The sequence below is a fragment of the Colobus angolensis genome, unplaced genomic scaffold (assembly GCF_000951035.1).
Source record: "Colobus angolensis palliatus isolate OR3802 unplaced genomic scaffold, Cang.pa_1.0 Scaffold7, whole genome shotgun sequence".
Classification (NCBI taxonomy): Eukaryota; Metazoa; Chordata; class Mammalia; order Primates; family Cercopithecidae; genus Colobus; species Colobus angolensis.
In genome coordinates this window covers 28,059,234-28,079,194 of record NW_012120709.1, presented here as the reverse complement: position 1 = coordinate 28,079,194, position 19,961 = coordinate 28,059,234, and the positions used below count along the sequence as shown (strand labels likewise).

At 41.2% G+C, this 19,961-nt stretch overlaps 1 protein-coding gene across 1 annotated transcript in view; it reads right to left on the bottom strand.

The window, feature by feature from the left end:
• SORL1 (sortilin-related receptor, L(DLR class) A repeats containing) overlaps positions 1-19,961 on the bottom strand; it is a 161,888-nt gene that overhangs the window by 83,747 nt on the left and 58,180 nt on the right. Inside the window, exons 12-14 of the mRNA XM_011926987.1 lie at positions 15,586-15,674; positions 4,415-4,593; positions 2,723-2,909 (exon numbers count right to left, since the gene is read on the bottom strand). Coding sequence (XP_011782377.1) covers positions 2,723-2,909; positions 4,415-4,593; positions 15,586-15,674 — 455 coding nt within the window. The remainder of the gene's footprint in view (positions 1-2,722; positions 2,910-4,414; positions 4,594-15,585; positions 15,675-19,961) is intronic.

Genomic DNA, 19,961 nt, shown 5'->3' with positions numbered 1-19,961 from the left:
AAGGCCCCATCATACATTTAAAAGTCAAAGTTGTCTCCTAAAACTTGTGTTTTAGTTACATGTGTGTATGTATCTACATAAACATATGTAGGTACAGGGTCATCATAGAAAATGTATTATTTACTAGGGGTTGCAGTCAAGAATGTGAAAGCTGTATGACTTGGCAATGTCAAGAAATATAAGGATATAAAAGAATCTACCACTGAAATCAGGGAACAGGGGCCAATAGCTGGGCTTCCCTGTGTGGTCTGAAAGGACTATCAGAAAAAACCTAGTATTCAAACACAGTGGTCAACCAGTACCTGAACTAATGGAAAGATACTATAATCTCATCTCATTTCCTGACATCCATCTTGGGACCATTTTCCTTCTCACTGCCATAGTCCAATGCCATCAAACATCTCCAAGAGCCACACAGTTGGGCTGGCTGCCTTCCAGCAGCTACAGAAAGCAGAGAAACAATGGGAGGTGGAGCGGACAACAGCTGACATCCATATACCCCTTAGCATTTCAGAGGGCCATCACCCCACAATCTCATTTGGCCTGCAACCCAACTCCATGAGGGGCAGAGGAGGTGGTTTGACTGGTCTATAATAAAAAGACTCCGCATACAACCAGGGTGAGCATCCAGCAGGTTCCAGCAAGGCAGATGGGGTGGGCATGGCAGACCAGCAGGATGCAGGCCAGTTTACCCAGGAGAACACACCAAGCTCCATTTCTTTTTTGCTTTTTTTTGTGAACTTTTTTTTTTTTTGGTGGGGGTTGGGGAAATGTAGGGCAAGAGAGAAAATTTTAATGTTATTTATTTTTAAGCCTAAATGGCATGAGAAAAAAAAAAACAAAAAAATTTGTTAGACTTTCTTACCTATTTTTTACTTAGTCTTAATTTTATTTTGAAGCACATGTTGGGGATAGGAAGAGGGCAGAGAGAGGTCACTATGATCTTTTCAGGGATTAGGACATCTCCAGTCTCAAGCCGGTCTGAGGAGGACTACCTGAGGCCAACAAAGCTCTTAGATTAGATTAGACTATAATGAAAAAGTGTCTAAGGAAGAGCAGAAGGCACACAGCATGGAACTGACGTCACCGGGAACATCAGCCAGCTCTGTGCTTTTGCTGTTAAAGAGTCTGTGTCGTTACCTTGGGAGCACACACCTTTCTAAGGAAATGACTGTCTTCTGTGTTCTAAGCCTTGCTGCTCAAAGGGTGAATGTGCAGATAAGCAGCATCCACATCTCCTGGGAGCTCGATGGAAATGCAGACCCCCAGAACTCCTGAGGCAGAATCTGCACGTGATTCATACACACCTTAAAGTTTCAGAAGCACTGGTCTAGAACAGAAGTGGCCAAACCTGGTCGGCCATTTTCGTAAATAGAGATTTACTGGATCACAGCCACATTCATTCATCTAGAGCTGCTTTCATTCACCCATGGGCACTGCCATGGGCAGAGTGAGGAGGTGTAATGCAGACCATAGGAACCATACGGCCTACAAAGTCTAGAACATTTACTGTATGACCATGTTCCAACCTCTGGTCTAGAACACATCAGAGGTTTCTGGCTTTAGTCGAGACAAGTACAGCTGCCCAAAGCAAAATCTAGTTCCTCTGTGCCTTGGCAACCACTGAAATATGAGTTGTGTATTTATATTAAATAGCCATGGCTCTCTTGGTGCTCCTGAATAAACTACAATGATTTCATGCTGAATTATAGACTAAAGTAACTGTCCAGGAGCTCTGAGATCCTGCGTATTCTGCCACTAGAATCCTCTTCCTACAGCTAAGTTCTGTTCCGATCATCAACTCTCCTCAAAATTCCTACAGCTAAGCTCTGTTCTGATCATCAACTCTCCTCAAAAGCCCCTGAAGGCTTCCTCCTAATTATAGAATAAGGTTCATTCCCTCTAAGGTCTCTCTACCCTACTGTATTCTATCTTTTCAGCCTCATCTCCAATTATCATCCCCATGTCATACAGCCAACAAGGCATCCCAATTCAACTCCCAACCACACCCTGCTGCCTCTACACCTGCCTGTTGCAGCTACATGGTCTCAAAACACTGCTGTCTGCAAATATAGATGCTCCCTGAGAGCCCAGCTCAAACAGCACTTCTTCCAAAAATTTCCTGATTCTCCAACAGCAATCCACAGCCCTCTCCTTCCTTTTAATAGTCACAGTAAAAGTACCGGTTCCTGCTCTGAGGCACCTGCTCTCTTCCACCTCCTGTGCCAATTAGCTATGCACAAGTTACTTCTCCTACTTTTAGCATTCGCAGCAGTGCCTTGGATATTTTGCTCAAGAAATAATAAATGATGCAAACACACACACACACATATACACACACTAACATCCCCTTGTTTCAGATAAAGAAATAAATCTCCTCTAGAATAGGGTCCTAAGGAGAAGGATTACCAACAATGGAACCTTCAGCATATTTTTGGGTTGCCCTAATAGAAATAAATTCCAGAACTATCTATTTCTGAAGACATGGCTGCAGCTGTCCTAGACACCTCTACCACTTTACCTGGCTGTAAGAACTAAAGAAAACAACTTACATGAAACATGCCTAGCACAGCTCCTGGCACATAAAAGATGCTTCCTAAATAACTGTTTCCTTCTATTCCCTTCCTTTGCTCAGGGAAAAGGACCATGCCTAGTCTCTTTCCCCGACACTGCTGAGTGAATAAAGCACCACTCAGTCCGCAGTCATCAAAGAAGAACTAACCATTCATAGTCCTCCCGGGTGCAGGAGCAGTTGGACACGACCACTGGCCTGTCAAAGTCCTCTCCATTGAAGCATGTGGCATGGGGGGTCCTCCGTTTGAAAACAGTCTTGTGTCCCAGTAAACACTCATTCCCCCGCTCATCAGATGGTGACCACAGCTTGTAGTCATTCTCTGTGCAGGGAACTCCTAAGGAAAAAGGAACACAGCACGAAGCATTACAGGCAGGCCCATACGGGGTTCCCTGCTGTGCCTCAAGGTGCCCGGCCTCAACCCCCACTTCCTGTCTATCTGTTGCCATCCCACAAGCACACAGACCCTCCAAACGGCTTGCTTTGAAGCTGGGCAGCCCTGTGCCAATGAAAAGGATACCTGAAATGCAGACATTTGCCTGGAAAAGTTGGGAAGAAGCAAGCCACCTTTAGGCTTCTATCCAAACTTCTGAAACATTACAGAAGACATTACTGTAGAAACAAGTACCCAGAAGTGTTTCTCTCCTAGAGAACTGGGGAACGGCTGATTCCTTGATGAGCAACACCACTTGGGGTTAATGTTCCCAGCCTGCTTCCTTGGGCAGTGAGGGCACATCTGGTAGTGTGGCCCGAGCGCAATGGAGGGCTCGCTGGCCCTACTTGAAGGTACAGGATCTCCATGGAAAGAGGCTGGAAAATGCTAAGATACCTTGCACCGTCACTCCATCTGCCACGTTCATCGAAATGTAAGTAGGGTGCTTTTTACAAGCATTCCAAAGTATGCCTCTGTCTATGTTGGCACTTTTTGACTCTTACATATGTGTCTTCAGTCAGATTAGATACTACCCGAAGTCAATACACAACTTTTGATTCAGTGCCACGCAACACAGTAAACTTATTAAACTCCTACTGACTGTAAGGCTATCGAGCTTTCCAGTAGGTGGAATACAAATATGCACAGGGCAAGTTCTTATTTTTAAGGGCTTTATAATCGAGTCAATGGAAGGTGAAACACACCGAGTGACAGACACAAAGTTATGAGTCCACTTATGTTCTGGACATAGAGAAGGGAGACGTCTTCTGGTTAGGAAATCAGCAACAAGTGTGTTGGATCCTGAGATATGAAAAGGATTTCGAGTAGGGGAGGCTGAATGGGTGGAGGTGAGAAGAAACAGGGCATTCCGGGCAGCTAGAATCAGGTTAGCCAAGGCTGAGAGGTAGGAAAGGGTAAGATAACGTGGGGACGCAGGGAGAGGATGCTGAAGAGTGTCACTTCTGCCTGCATACTTACACATCCTGTATCCAGACTAGCAGATCACGACTAGATCCTAGATGGCTTTGAGAGGACCCTGCATTGCTTGGCACACTGACTTACGGAGAGTCAGGCACACTCACTGAATACGTCCAATTGGCACTGCTGATTTGGAACTATGTTTTTCATTCATGCATTTATCTACATATTCAGCAGACATATATTTAAACCTCCTATGTGCCAGGAACTGCATGAGGAAACTAAGATACAAAGAATAACACCCAGTCTTACTAAGAAGAATTGAGCAAGCCCTCAATTACCTCCCTATGCATTTTGCTAACTCTTATGGGCCCATCTCCCCCAATGAATCTCAAGCTCCTCTGAGTACACAGTATCTAAGCTGGTGCTTTGCATATAACAGGAAGTCCACGCATATCCATGTGAAAAGGTCCAAGGAGGCAGCAGCTTACCCAAGGCATCTGTGGCATTGACCTGGAGGATCAGCCAGCTGTGGACATTCTCTTTGTTCGAGCCAAAGATGGTGAAGACAGTGCTCTTCTCCCCAGGTTCTGTGAGGAGGCCATACACAAACACTGGCTTCTCAGAGAAGATGAATGTTTTCCAGGTCTCCCCTTCATTGGTACTGTATCTGTCCAAATGCAAGTAAGAGGATCCTTGCAGTTAAAGTATCTAAGGCAAAGGCTTGGTTTCCATATAACATTCACCAGGAGCAGGAACCAGGGCTCCTTGGAGAAATGGCTGATCCCGGGCTAAAGCAGGGAAAGTTTAAGGAAATGCTCAGAGATAAATGCAGTCATCTCCAAAGAACACAGGAGCCAGCCTGATGGGGCTCCAAGTGGCTGAATTTAGGAGAATTCAAACATCAAAAAAGAAAAATTACGGTAACAGATTACACATTGAATGAAAATAGGAAATGGGTCTCTAAGAGGAGCAAAAGAGAAATTTTTTTCTTTTTTTTCTTGGAGATGGAGTCTTGCTCTGTCGCCCAGCCTGGAGTGCAGTGGCGCGATCTCGGCTCACTACAAGCTCCGCCTCCCGGGTTCATGCCATTCTCCTGCCTCAGCCTCCCAAATAGCTGGGACTACAGGCGCCCGCCACAACGCCCAGCTAATTTTTTTTTTTTTATTTTTAGTACAGCCTGGGTTTCACCATGTTAGCCAAGATTATCTCGATCTCCCAACCTCGTGATCCACCTGCCTTGGCCTCCCAAAGTGCTGGGATTACAGGCATGAGCCACTGCGCCCAGCCCCCAATTTTTTTCTTATATTAGAACGACACTTAATAAAGGTTGGAAACAATACAATAGAAATGACAGAAAAATTACCATTCTGTAATCCCCACTGCAATAACTAAATCACACAAGGATCATCACTGGATGCTAAAACCACCGGGTGAAAGTGTTGGGGCCAGGATGTTCAGATTGTCTGATATCAACCAACAGACAAATCATTCACTACAAATGGGGAAATAAAATTTTACAAAACATAATCTCACAATGAATGATCAGAGAGTCGCAATCTTAACTAGACATCAGCAAAAGCAGGACAACTTGGTATTAGGTGCCTCCTGAATAAAGCATTGAGAATAATACATCCTCTGTGCGCTATTCTATACAACTGGACAAATCCAAAATGTGGGATATTCTACACAACTGCTCCAGATTCTTCAAAAAAATCAAGGCCACAAAACCAAATAAATAAACAAAAAAGGCAGATAATGTGTTACAGATTTAAAAAGACTAAAGGAGTATAATAGCCAAATGCAATGAGTAAACAAATTCGCAATGCATAAATCCAATCCAGGGTTTAGTTCAGGACTGACTAAATCCCAGATCAAAGGGGAAAAGCGGCCATAAATAATTTGAGACAACTGAGAAAATATAGTCTATAAGTCATACCGAGTTCATGTTAATTTTCTTAGGCATGAGAATGGCATTGTGATTATACAGGAAAATGCCCTCATTTATCAGAGATATATGTTTAAGTAGCTGTGAGGAAGCATGATGTCTGTAACTTTCTTTAAAATGATTCAGCTAAAAAATAATAGATGGATACACAGGATAGATAAATAGACCAATGATAGAAGTAGAGCAAATTGGCAAATACTAACAATTTGTGACTCTAGGCGAAAGTTTCATGGGTGTTCTTTATACAGTTTTTCCAACTTTTCCGTGGTCTTAGAAATTAAAAAGCAAAAAAGTTGAAGGAGAGTATATACTGAGGAAAGTCTCCAAGACAGGCTATAACAGAACAAGGAAGCAAGTCTTTGAAAAACTAAGCAGCGTTTGAGTAACTGTACTGATTTTACATTATCTTTGGTATTGAAGAAGGAGAAGGAGAAGAGGGAGGGAGAGGGAGGCAAGGAAGAAAATCTGCCCAACATTTGTTTTATCACCCAGTGAGCAGGTGAGATGCTTGACATGAGAAATCATTCAATTCAAGCCTCTTTAGAATCACAGGGCTTCTGGGCCCTTCTTAAATCCAAATTAAATGCAAAACTTTTTCTTTCAGCTTTCTCATGTTTTTGAGATTTTAGTTTTACACCTTGGGATTCTAATACTTGACATAAATCTTTTCAAGACATCACTCAATCCAAACACTTCATCTCATATTGAGATTATTAAACTTGATTTGGCCAGGCATGGTGGCACATGCCTGTAATCCCAGTACTTTGGGAGGCCAAGGCAGAAGGATCTTTTGAGGTCAGGAGTTTGAGACCAGCCTGAGAAACATAATAAGACCTCCTTCTCTACAGAAAAGTATATTTTTTTTAATTAGTCACGTGTGGTGGTGCCCCCTGTGGTCCCAGCTCCTCCTCTGGAGGCTGAGGTGTGAGGAATGCTTGAGTCCAAGAGTGTTAGGCTACAGTGTGCCATGACTGCACCACTGCAGTCCCGTCTGGGTGACAGAACGAGACCCTGCTTAAAAAAAAAAAAAAAGATACTGCCACAAAAAGGCTAGTGGTTAAACCATCTGGTAGGGTTACAAGGCAGAATAATAAATGTCAATGGGAGACTAGGTAATCTCCCACTACAAATCTCTCACAAGGGGAGAAATCTCACCTGGCAAATACACTTTTGGTTTAAGAAAATTTTGAAACAGATATTTGGATAAATTAACTCATTCAGTCTCCTTCTTGTAACCAGTGTCATAAGCTAAAGGTTTATATTACTTTTACAGCAAAATGAACCAGCAGAGTCAACCTATTACCCAGACATGATGGTAGCCATCTGCCCACTCAGTGGTAATGCTAAAGTCCACCTATTTATACATTGCCAAGTTAATTCTCTTTAAGAGCTCCTCGAACCCCACATAACCTCAGGAAATGAATCACCTCATTTCTTGAGGGTTCCCAGAGGGCTCTGACAATAACTCATTAATGAAATAACAAGCAGGTGCATGACCAAGCATAGCTTGTATCTGAAACTACACTACTCATTTAGAAAATGGTGCTCTTCAGAATTCTGGGGAAAAGGCTCTTGCCTTATCAACAGTGACAGTTAAGAGAACACGTATTTTGGACTGAATTCTGACCCCTAAAGAACTTGTGTTGGTAGAAGTGACAAGAACCTTGTGAAGAAACAAAGTCATCTTTGCATTCTTTTTTTGTACTTTTAGTAGAGATGGGATTTCACCTTGTTGGCCAGGCTGGTCTCATACTCCTGGCATCAAATGATTCACCCACCTTGGCCTCCCAGAGTGCTGGGATTATAGGCGTGAGCCACCGCACCTAGCCCATCTTTGCATTCTTAAGTTATGAAAGAGGATATAGGGCACTCGCCTTTAGGAATGAAGAATTCAAACTGCTCCGATAAAAATATAGACATAATCCCAGGGACAAAAACTCTCAAGAAGATGGGAAGGTCGTATAATATAATAATAAAACTTAATATAACCACAGATACTCTAAAAGGAAGAAGTGTGGTAGATAACCAACTTAGGACTCTAGCAGGCAGCTACACAGAAAGGTTCCTGATGAGTTCGGGTTTCTAAAGAACATATTCAAGATGGGAAAAAGTCATATAACCAAGAGCAAAAAATTCAGTTACTGCTAGGTAATTCTAGCTGTAATTCTCACAGCCAATAGTCTGTTGGAATAGTAGCAAGATAAGTTCAAAATGAATCACGGTTTATGCTTCAAATTACCAAAATAATTGGCAGACTGGTGGGTCAGTGGATGGCTTATCTGATCAGTTCTATAAAGAATTAAAAAGGAACAGGATCATTGTTCTGATGGCCAATAGAATAAATAATTGCAGACATAATCATATGTATCAATTCAAAAAACCAGAGCACTTGATATACATTCATCCATTAGTGCATCCATTCATTCATTTATGAAAACCATCACCCAGGTCTGCCTATCTTTACTAGAACTTTGAATTGAAAATATTTTATGTTTTCTGACTAATTGGAAAACTGAGAATAAAAGAAATAAAGACGTTGTTAGAAAAAAAAAAATCTTTGAGTAACAACATAGTAGTAAAGCTGGGTCTAAAAAAAAAACAGAAAAAAAATTTCTATTTTGCTCTTTATCAAGGAAAATAATCTTCAAATTGGACATGATGAGAAAAACTAGGTAAGTTAAAGGAAAATGAGTACAAAATATAGTCTAAGGACTGAAAGACTTAAAGATACGATGATTATAGTAGCATCCTTTTCAAAAATCTCTAGAAGAATTATGAAGAACAAAGATCTCAAAAACTAGAATAGGGAAAAAACTTTTATTTCCTTAATGAAGAAAAGGTGGTTTCAAGAATGGATTATGAAACAGGTTATTTGAGAGCAATCAGACAAAAAGGAGGTCAAGGCTAAGAACCCAAATGGTTCCACACACAAGTCACAACAGACTAACTCCATTTCCTTTCCTCGTGGTAATTCTTGATTTGAAAAACAGGACAATGACACAGAACATTCATTTTTTCATTAAGATCTTTGTGGACCACGCAGTCAGATAAAATTCACTGGTGGTAAAATAAGCACATCCCAAGAGTGCTGACATATGGTTTGATCTCACCCCAAGATAAGACTTCTCATTCTCACAGAGCTCAACACATCTGTCAATGATCTGGATAGGGATCTGGAAGGCGAATCTGCCAAATTTGCAAAGGGTAAAAGGCTAAATGTATAAATAATACAATAAATGCCAAAAATAGCATTCAAACCAAAAAAATAAGCAAAAATAAAAATAAAGCTCTACACGTACTTTCAAAAACCTGTCTGCTCACATACAGAATGGATCTTTAATAAGATCCATAAGAAAGAAGGATCTCAGGTATTTTAGTTAAAGTGAACTCAGCCTACCAATACCAGTTAAAAGATGGATAAATCTCAAAATCATTACGCTGAGTAAAGGAAGCCAAATACAAAATACAAACAAGTGAAATTCTGGAATAGGCAGAACTAACCTACAGTGATAAACATACCACTGGTTGCCTGTAATTGGGGCAGGGGTTTGAGGGTGGAGAGCACTGACTGGAAAGGGACATGTGAGTATTTTCTGGAGTGATGGAAATACTCTACATCTTGACATGCACCCTTCAGAACTGATTAACTGGTGTAGTCAATATCTGGGCATCCTGTGGTATGCAAATGATACCTCCACTCAAAAAAAAAATTAATAGGAGCCACCAGTTTGAGACGGCTGTTAAAAATGTAAATACCGTCAGAGGTTTTTATTAATAGATAGAGTGTTCAGAATCGTGAAGGCAAAATCTCAATGTCTTCTGCATGTTTCAGACTACTGGGGCCAGATCCAAGTACCACATTTTAAGGCACTGACATCGTGAGGCAGACCTAAGGCAGAACCTAGAAGATGGAGATTCAGGATCTACAGAATATGAGGAAAGGAACTGGGGATATTCATCATGAAATGGCAGACACTGAGGAGAACATGAGAGACTCCTTAAATACTTGAAAGGCTTTCATGCCAAAGGAAATATCTACTGTGCATCTCCACGGAGCAGAACTAAGTCCAGGAATAGAAGCTGGAGGGAGGAGAATTTGGGCTCTCCCTTACCAGAGAACTTTCATTCGCAAATGAATGAGTGAACAAATGAACAGCAAACTGCCCCAAAGTAAATTGGAGCACCTTTTAATATGGCAAATTCCCCACCAAGAGAAATGTTCAAGTATAGAACAAAAGACTGTCTATCACAGATGGCATGGAGAAAATTCTTGCAAAGGGTAACAGAAGGTTTAACCGGATGTTGTAATATATCCAGATTCCTGCTGGACATCTCCCCTTGGACACACCACAGAGGCTTCAATTCAACCTGTCCATGTCTGCATTTAATATACAGCCCTGCAAGCCTACTCCTTCACCTCTGCCTTTCTATGAGTGGTATAATCACTTCTCCCATCATCTCAGGTAAATCAGAAGCCACGCCCTGCAGACTTAGTCCTCAAACACACCACCGCATCAGCTCTCACCTCCGGTCTCTCTCCACTGAATCCATCCTCTCCATTCTGCCAGATCCATTGTTCCATAGTGCAAGTCTAGCCATGTCATTCCCCTACTAAAATCCCTCAAAGGGACCCTATTACCTCAAAGCAAACTTTAATCTCTTTAGTAAGGCACAGGTAAGGTCCCCCAGGACCTGGCCTCTACATACACACCTTCCTCCAGCCTCGTTTCTCACCCCTTCCCACCTGGAAATTTGCATTCTATTAATACTCAAGAGCTGTGCACATTCCCCATTGATCATGCTTTTGCCCTTGCTCAAGTTCTCTCTAGCCCTAGAAAAGCATTCCGACCTTGCTTTATATCCTTTTATGTTCAGCTGGGGTTTCCTCTCCCAGAAGCCCTCCTCTGTCCGCCAGATAGCACCACCTGGCCCTCATTCTGGCTCCCACTGCACCCAGGGCTCTCCATAATCTCATGCCTCACTATATTTCAGTGACTTGATTTTGCGAGTGTTTTCTACTAGATCGCCGTTCATCAGGAATAAGACCTCTTACTTTTCTTCCCCTGCCACCTTGAATCTTTCCTAGCACACAGAAAGGGTATTATTCATAAACGCTTGCTGAAGGAAGTTAAAGAAACTCCACTGCATTTTTTTAACCCCATGTCTCAGTTTCTTAACAGTTAAAAGGTGATAAGGACCAAGCTTGGTGGCTCACACCTGTAATCTCAACACTTAGGAGGCTGAGGCGGGCGGATCACTTTGAACACAGGAGTTCAAACGAAAACAGCCTGGGCAATATGGCGAAACCCGTGTCTACCAAAAAAAAAAAGATATAAAAACTAGCCAGGCATGGTGGCTCACGCCTGTGGTCCCAGCTACCGGGAGGCTGAGATGGGAGGACCGCTTGAGCCTGGGAAGAGGAGGTTGCAATGAGCCAAGATTGCACCACGGCACTCCAAAAAAAAAAAAAACAAACAAAAAAAAACATGATAAGAACACCTGCTCCTCTATACCTCAAGAGGCAGAAAAACCACAGCGGTCAGGATAAAGTAGAGGTGGCTCTCCCGGCAACTGCACCACCGAGAGGTGCTGCAAGTGAAGACATTAACTGCTGCCTCCCACATTCTGGAACTGTGGGTCTGATTGCAGAGCCCAGGTCCAGAAAAGACAGCTGCTCTGCTGCGTGGAGTCTTTGCAGGGGCTTTTCGGGATTTCCAGAGAGAAGTCCCTGTGAAATTGGATATCTTAGAAAAAAAGATGCTTTGGGGCAAGTTCAAAATCTTATTACTGACTACGAATAATATCATCACACTGACAAGCAAACCGCAGTGAAGAAACAGAAATTGATCTTATCTTCCGTGATAAAGCTGACAAACGTGTTTGAATCTTCTTCATTCGGGGTGCAAAAATGCAACAGCCCCTTCTCCGAAGAAAAAGCCACTGCTCCTACGCCCCCCGTGAGCATGTTCACAGGAGCAGCATGCTGAATGAATGAGTAAGTGAATCCCCAGTGCAGGTTCTTATTTACCTATTTCAGACATGTAGACACAAAAGCAAAACAAAGTGTTCCACTTCTTGCTCTCAATTTCAATTAACAATAACAAAGGTAACAGTCTCAGAGGAGACTCAAGGCAGAAGCTGAAACAAGTAACAGTCAACTCCTAGATATCTGTGCTAATCAGGGAGAGAAAGACATGCATAACTTAAAAGAACATCAACAACAACAACAACAACAAAACCACTAATGTTTACTTTGAGCAACGCTTCAATTTCTGTCCCCACTATCACCTATTTGAGTTACTAATGCTACTTTACTTAGCTTTCCTCCCTAAAGACGGGTGAAATCAGAGCAGAAAGCCCTCTTTCAAACAACCGCCTCCTCCCAGCCTCTCTCTCTGCATCTGGCTCAGAAACATCACAGAGCAACAGTGGGCACAGGCAGCTCCTGATCAGTGCCCCACTTGCCTTTGCACCCTTGGTATCTAGCACAGCATCTGCTTCATTGTAGATGTCCGACAGCTGTCTGTGTAATTGACCTGAAATGATTCCTAACAGAAATATGCTCAAGTTCCAGTGTGGGCATTAACTCCTGACGAAGCTCTTATTCCCTCATGTGAAAACTAAGGAAAGTGGATTAGGTCATCTCTGGTGTCTCTTGGGTACCACCAGGTTGCACACATCCAGGGAGCCTCCACTCACATCTGTGCTCCCGGCGTTGTCATTGACACGGAGCACAATGGCAGTGGTCCCCTGGCGCTGTGCAATTGGCACGCCAGCTAGGTCTCCTCTAGTTTTATAAATCAGTTAAAAATATATATATATATATAAGCAATCTTGGATGATTAAGTATGCATGACCTATTTCAATCAAATATTTGCTAAGTGCCTGCTAACCTGTATCGAGCAGAAGTATTTACCTACAAAGACCTTACTAACGAGCTGCAGAATTCAGGCACATCATGTAAAGGTAACTAACATAAGAAGTCAGAATATGATCAATGCCAAATTAATGGGACAGCCTATACACGCTGTGAGTCATAAAGGAAAAGAGATCTCTGTGGTTGCGGAGGCCAAACTTAGAAGGGGCCTGAAGCCCTAGCCCAGCAACAGATATCCGGTCTTGTCAGAGGCAACCTCTCTTCGTGCATGGGCATCACAGTAAATCACCACTGTAGTTTGAGAATATGAACTAACTTGAATATTATTTCTTGCTTTTCATAGCAGCAGGAGAAGAAGCAAAATACCTCTGTGAACAACACACTGAGTAAATGCCAGGTGGCTACACAGATTTAGGCCAAGCTCAGGTTGTTATGTGGGACACATGCACCTGTCAATAGGAAGCTTGTATGTATTCTCGTATTTCCAAATGCTTTATTTGAACTATTCAAACAGACACCTCCAAACGAAACCTATACAACTAGAGGAATGCTACAGTGTCCATAATCCCCCAAAGTCTACAACCCCCAAGTCATTTCCAAACGTCTGCGGAAGGCTTTATGATTTTCTGGCAGCGAGTTTATTTTCCTCATCATGTTTTGCTCCAGCTAGTGCAGAATGACGCTGCGTTCCCTGAGCACATATGCACCGACAGATGGTGTAAGAGGACTAGAATCACACTAACTCCTTCAGAGGAGCCAGTTTGGAATGCAAATTTAATTTTCAGAGAAGTTAAACAAGGCAAATCGAGAACTGACTCTGAAATCTGAAAGCCATACAAAGAATGAAATGTATTCCTAGGAAGCCAAACTCTGTCCCCTACGTGTGTATCACACACATAGCAGTATACCAAACACTACCATTGTTTCCTCGCCCACCTTATGACTGCAGGGTGGCATGCATCCTAGTCATCTATAGATACACAGTACCTGGCACAATCGGCGCTTGCTAAACATGTGAAATGAAAATTAAATTAACGGGTACATAAATGATAGCACAAATGTGGGAAGTACTGTGTTCTGTGATGGTCGTTGTCTGAGCAAATACCTACCTGAATATGAATACAGAGTGCTGCATACAAACAGGACCTCTTCAGAGTACTGCCTCTAAAGAAACAGCTAACCAGTGCTACACAGAACAGAGAACAGCCAAGTGGAATGACAAATACCAGTACTTTGCTTCTCTCTCCTTCTCTGAGGCCAGGTTGCTCAGCACATGTCAAATTAACCACAGGGAAAAAACCAGCTGCTAAGATCTCTTTTTCCAAACCACCCACCTCTCACTTGCTGCTGGCCCTGTTTCTTTTTTTTTTTTTTTTTTTTTTTTTTTTTTGAGACGGAGTCTGGCTTTGTCCCCCAGGCTGGAGTGCAGTGGCGCGATCTCGGCTCACGGCAAGCTCTGCCTCCCAGGTTCATGCCATTCTCCTGCCTCAGCCTCCTGAGTAACTGGGACTACAGGCGCCCACCATCATGCCCGGCTAGTTTTTTGTATTTTTAGTAGAGACGGGGTTTCACCGTGTTAGCCAGGATGGTCTCGATCTCCTGACCTCGTGATTTGCCCACCTTGGCCTCCCAAAGTGCTGGGATTACAGGTGTGAGCCACCGTGCCCGGCCAGCTGGCCCTGTTTCTAAAAGGAGCAAAGAAAAAGAAAGCTTTGTCCTTGCAATAAACAAGATAGTTACAGAAGCCCTCTCCAGATCCTTCACCAATCCACCTAATGGGTTCAGCTCAAAAACAGGAAGAAGTGTGGTCTGGCATGAACTTGACCTAACATGAACCATTCAATAATGAGCCAAAAGAACCAGTATATATATACAGATCTGTAAATATCTGATAAAATCAGAACATAAGGGTGTAGAGGTTACAAACTCCTGACAGTTTTGCTTTTCAGAACATTATATTGCAAAGAATGTAGGATGCAATCTAAAAACCCAAGTGCTAATCCTGCCTATGTCACTAACAAAAGGAATGACCCTGGGCAAGTTACTTTGCCTTGCTGAGCCTGTTTTCTCATCTGTGAAATGATGCAGTTAACCCTAAACATCGCTTCCAGCTCTATGAGACCCCCCCACCAACCTAATGCACCAGAAGTCATTCTGTAATTGTTACTCATGTATTATTATTATTGCTATTTATTTTTAGTCATTCTATGTAATAAAGAGACAAAGCAAAGGAGAACAAATTAAAGAGCCTCCACTTAATTACTTGGCCATTATTAATTCTTTCTACAGTGTTATACTTTTTCAAATCCATAAAATTAATTGCCCTATTCCTCACAATCTCCCTTTCAGATAGAAAGCACAGGTTCTTATTATTCCCATTCTAGAGATAAAGAGTTTAAGTCAGGGCAGGCATGGTGGCTCACACCTGTAATCCCAGCACTTTGGGAGGCCGAGGCAGGTGGATCACCTGAGGTCAGGAGTTCGAGACTAGCCTGATCAATATGGTAAAACTCTGTCTCTACTGAAAATACAAAAATTACCCAGACATGGTGGCAGGCACCTGTAATCCCAGCTACTCAGGAGGCTGGGGCAGGAGAATCGCTTGAACCCAGGAGATGGAGGTTGCAGTGAGCTGAGATTGCACCACTGCATTCCAGCCTGGGGGACAGAGTGAGACTCCATCTCAAAAAAGAAAAAAATAGTTTAAGTCATATCCAGAGATCACAAATTGTGCTGTCAACAACCTAGTGCTGTAGAGAGATAATCCACTTAGAACCATAGATGTAAATTTCTGGGAGAAGAGTTTGATGTTAAAAGGCCTCATCAGAGACACTTACTTTAGCTCATTGGTCTCCATGCCCTGGGCAATGGCCATGATGATTCCGCCGTGATCTCCCCACGTGTAGTAGTGAGGTCCAGGAAGTGCCTGAGGAAGAAAAATTCACGGTGACACCACTGCTGTGAAGGTAACTGTGCAGAAACCATGTATACATAACTACAGGCATGCACACATGTACGCACAGACATAACAGCAATGACAACCACTTTAAAACAATTTTTCTGTTCACAGAAGACATTGACATCCATTATCTCATCTGTTTCACACAATCCTAGGGACAGGCAGAGCAAGTTCTAGTACTTCAATTTTTTTCCCAAATGAAGAAACACGGGCTTAATATTAAAATGGCAAACTGTGAACAGCAGAGGTAGGACTCAAATCCAAATCTATGACTCCCACCAACACTTGATTAAAAAGTAACTGAGGTTCCAGTTCTACTATGACAGTATTAGCCCTCTATAGCCCATCCTTCCTGCTAATTACAGCTGAAAACTCTGAACAAAAAACAACTACCAGTGGATGCCGAAAAAGTAAACAAAAGCAAGCAGTTTGTGGAGATTTAAAACCTAGAGAAGCTACACACACAAGTCATGAATTTGCTGGTAAAGCTTTGCTGGTAAAGCTTTGCCCAAAGGGAAAGTCTCAGACATGCAGTTTAGCTGTGACCTCAGTCTCAGTCACAGCTAAAACTTCAACAGACACTATTTCCCCCAAAGGAACCAGAGAAAGGAGCCTCTGTAGGGTAGGGAAAGTGTGGATGGAATCCCATAGCAGAGAGTGTCAAAAAAGTAAATCCCCTAATTTTGTGTATGAACTTACGTAAGTCGCAGCCTAAACCCTGAAGTGTATGTGCATGAAACCTACAAACCAGTATAACAAAGGCTTAGCATACTGAACTGAGAGTTAAACTACCACCTACAGAAAGCACGACAGAACTCAGGGTCAGAACCTAAACAGGCTGATTACATGCTGAAACAAAGACATCAATATCCTTCAGAAGTCTTGATTGCATGAATTTCATTCACATGTGCAGAATACAAACCAAAATTACTTAACATACAGCATACAAACATATCCATAAAATGTGTCTAATTCTCAAGGGAAAAGATAGTCAAAAGGTGCCAATCCCATGTGACCCATATATTAGAATTTTTTTTTTTAATTTTTTGAGACACAGTCTCATTCTGTTGCCCAAGTTGGAGTGCAGTGGTGCAATCTCAGTTCACTGCAACCTCTGCCTCCTGAGTTCAAGCAATCTCCTGCTTTAACCTCCCAAGTAGCTGGGATTACATGCATGCACCACCACACCCAGCTCATTTTTATGTTTTTAGTAGAGACAGGGTTTCACCATGTTGGTCAGGCTGGTCTCAAACTCCTGACCTCAAGTGATCCACCTGCCTCAGCCTCCCAAAGTGCTGAGATTACAGGCATGAGCCACCATACCAGGCTGGAATTTTAAAATAGCTATTATAACCATGTCCAATAAGGGAAAGAAAAACACACGTGAAATGAATGAGAGAAAAGAATTCCAGAGAAGTGGAAACAATTTTTAAAAAGAAACCAAACAAATTTTATAACAGAAAAATATAAAGTCTGAAACAAGAAATTTACTGATGGGCTCAACATCAGAAAAGCAATGACAGAGGAATTAGTGAACTTCAAAATAAATATAGATCTGTAGAAATTACAGATCTATCTGTATGTTCTAAGGAACATACAGGGGAAAAAAAGATTTCAAAGAAAAAAAGATTGCCAAGGACACAGAGAATAATGACAGTAGGTCTAATATGTAACTGGAATCCGAGAAGAACAGGAGAAAGGGACGGGGACAGAAAAAATTTTTGAAGAAATAATGGCTAAAAATTTCACAAATTTGGTGAAAGACATAAATATAGATTCAAAATCAGCATCTACTTAGAGAATAAACTCAAAGAAAAGTCCTCCTAGACACATCATAACAAAACTGCTGAAAACCAACGAAAAAAAAATCTTCAAAGTATCTAGAGAAAAATGGCATGTTACACACAGGAGAATGACAGCTAAAGTGAAGGCAGGTTTCTCATCAGAACCCACCGAAACAAGAAAACAGCAGACATCTTTGAAGTACTGGAAGAAAATTACTGTCAACCCAGAATTCGCTATCCAATAAACACATCCTTCAAGAATGAAGTTAAAATAGAGATAGATTTTCAAACGAGGGATAAACAAGAGAATTCACAGCCAATAGATCTTGCTACAGGAAATGCTATAGGAATTTCTTTAGGCTGTAAGGAAAGTTCCCACGGGTAAACAGAGATTTTTCCAGAATGAAGAGCAAGCAAGAGAAATGGTAAATATCTGGGTAAATATTTAAATTCTTTGAAATTCATACGACAATTTAAAGCAAAACCAAACACTGCTTTGTGGGTTTTGTAATGTGTGTTGATGTGATAAATATGAAAATAACATATAGGTGGGGGAGGAGAAAAGGGACTTATATGGTTGAAAGGGTTCTAAATTTTATGTTAAGTGCAATATCAACTCAAAGAAGACTATAAAAGATTAGATACGTATGTTGTAATCCTTAGAGAAACCACTAGAAATACACAGAGAAGCCTCCCAAAAAATCGAAATAAAAGTAGAATACTTAATGTATCTAGATAATACAAAAGGAGAGAGGACAGAAGGAACAGAGGAACAATAAATAGGAGAAATGAAAAGAAAATAAATGAAATTATTAGACCTAAATTCAAATATATCAATAATTATATTAAATGTTAATGGCCTAAGCATTTCAGTTAAGCAGAGCTTGGCAGAATGAGTAAAAAAAAGCAAGACCCTACTATATGTTGTCTAGAAGAAACACTTCAAAGAACTGCACATGGCGGCATGTGCCTTTAATTGCAACTACTTGGCAGGATCACTTGAACCCAGGAGTTCAAGACCAGTCTGGACAACACACAAGACCTAACTTCAAAAAAGAGAAAAAAAAAAACCACTTTAAATACAAAGACACAGATAGGTTGAAAGTGAATGGAAGTTAAAAGATGTACTATCCAGGGTTGGGCGTGGTGTCTCACACCTGTAACCCCAGCACTTTGGGAGGCCAAGGCAGGCGGATCACTTGAGGTCAGGAGTTCGAGACCAGCTTAACCAACATGGTGAAACCCCATCTCTATTAGAAATACAAAAATTAGCTGGGTGTGGTGGTGAACGCCTGAAATCCCAACTACTCGGGAGGCTAAAGCAGGAGAATTGCTTGAACCCAGGAGGCCGAGGTTGCAGTGAGCCGAGATCATACCACTGCACTCCAGCCTGGGTGACAGAGTGAGACACCAACTCAAAAAAAGATGTACTATCCAAATAGTAAACAGAAGAAGGCTACAGTAAACATTTTAATATCAGATAAAATAGACTTTAAGACAAAGGGCATTACAATAGATAAAGAGAGATAGTTCATAATGATAAAAGGGACAATTCATGAGAAAATATTATTATAAATGTGAATACACTTAACAACAGAGACTCAAAATGCATACCAAAATAAAGCAAAAATTGACAGAATTTAAAGGAGAAACAGACAATTTCAGAATCATAACAGGAGACCTTACCATTCCTCTGTTAGGAATTTAGAGAACTAGACCCCCCAAAAATCAATATGAACACAAAAAATCTAAACAACATTATCAACCACCTTCATATAAATAATATCTATAGAATACTACCTCAAACAACTGCTTAATACATATTCCTTCCCAGTGCACGTGATATATTCAACAATATAGACCACATGCTGGATCTCAAAACAAATCTCAATAAATCTAAAGGGACTGAAATCATACAAAGTGTCTTCTCTGACTATAGGAAATTAAATTGGAAATCAATAACAAGATATCTATGAAACCCCCAAATACCCGCAAATTAAATAACACTTTGCTAAATAACTTATCATTCAAAGATAAAAATCAGGAGATATTATGGATTGATGAAAATGTTCTGGAATTAGACAAGGTGATGACTGAATAATACTAAAAACATTTGAATGGTACACTTTAAAATGGTGAACTTTATAATATGTGAATTATATCTCAGTTTTAAAAGGGGACATTAAATATACTCTGAACTTAGAAACACTAAAAATACAATATATCTGAATATGTGGCACATAGCTAAATTAGTATTTAAAGGAAAACTTACAGCTTTAGATGCTTACATTAGAAAAGAAGATATAAAATCAATAACCCAAGGTTATATCTTAATAAGCTACAAAAAGAACAACAAAACAAATAAGGGAAAAAATAATAAGAAAAAAACCAACAAAACAGAAAGCAGACAATAGAAAATCAACAGAGATAACGCAGATTCTTTGGAAAGATCAACAGTATTGAAACACCT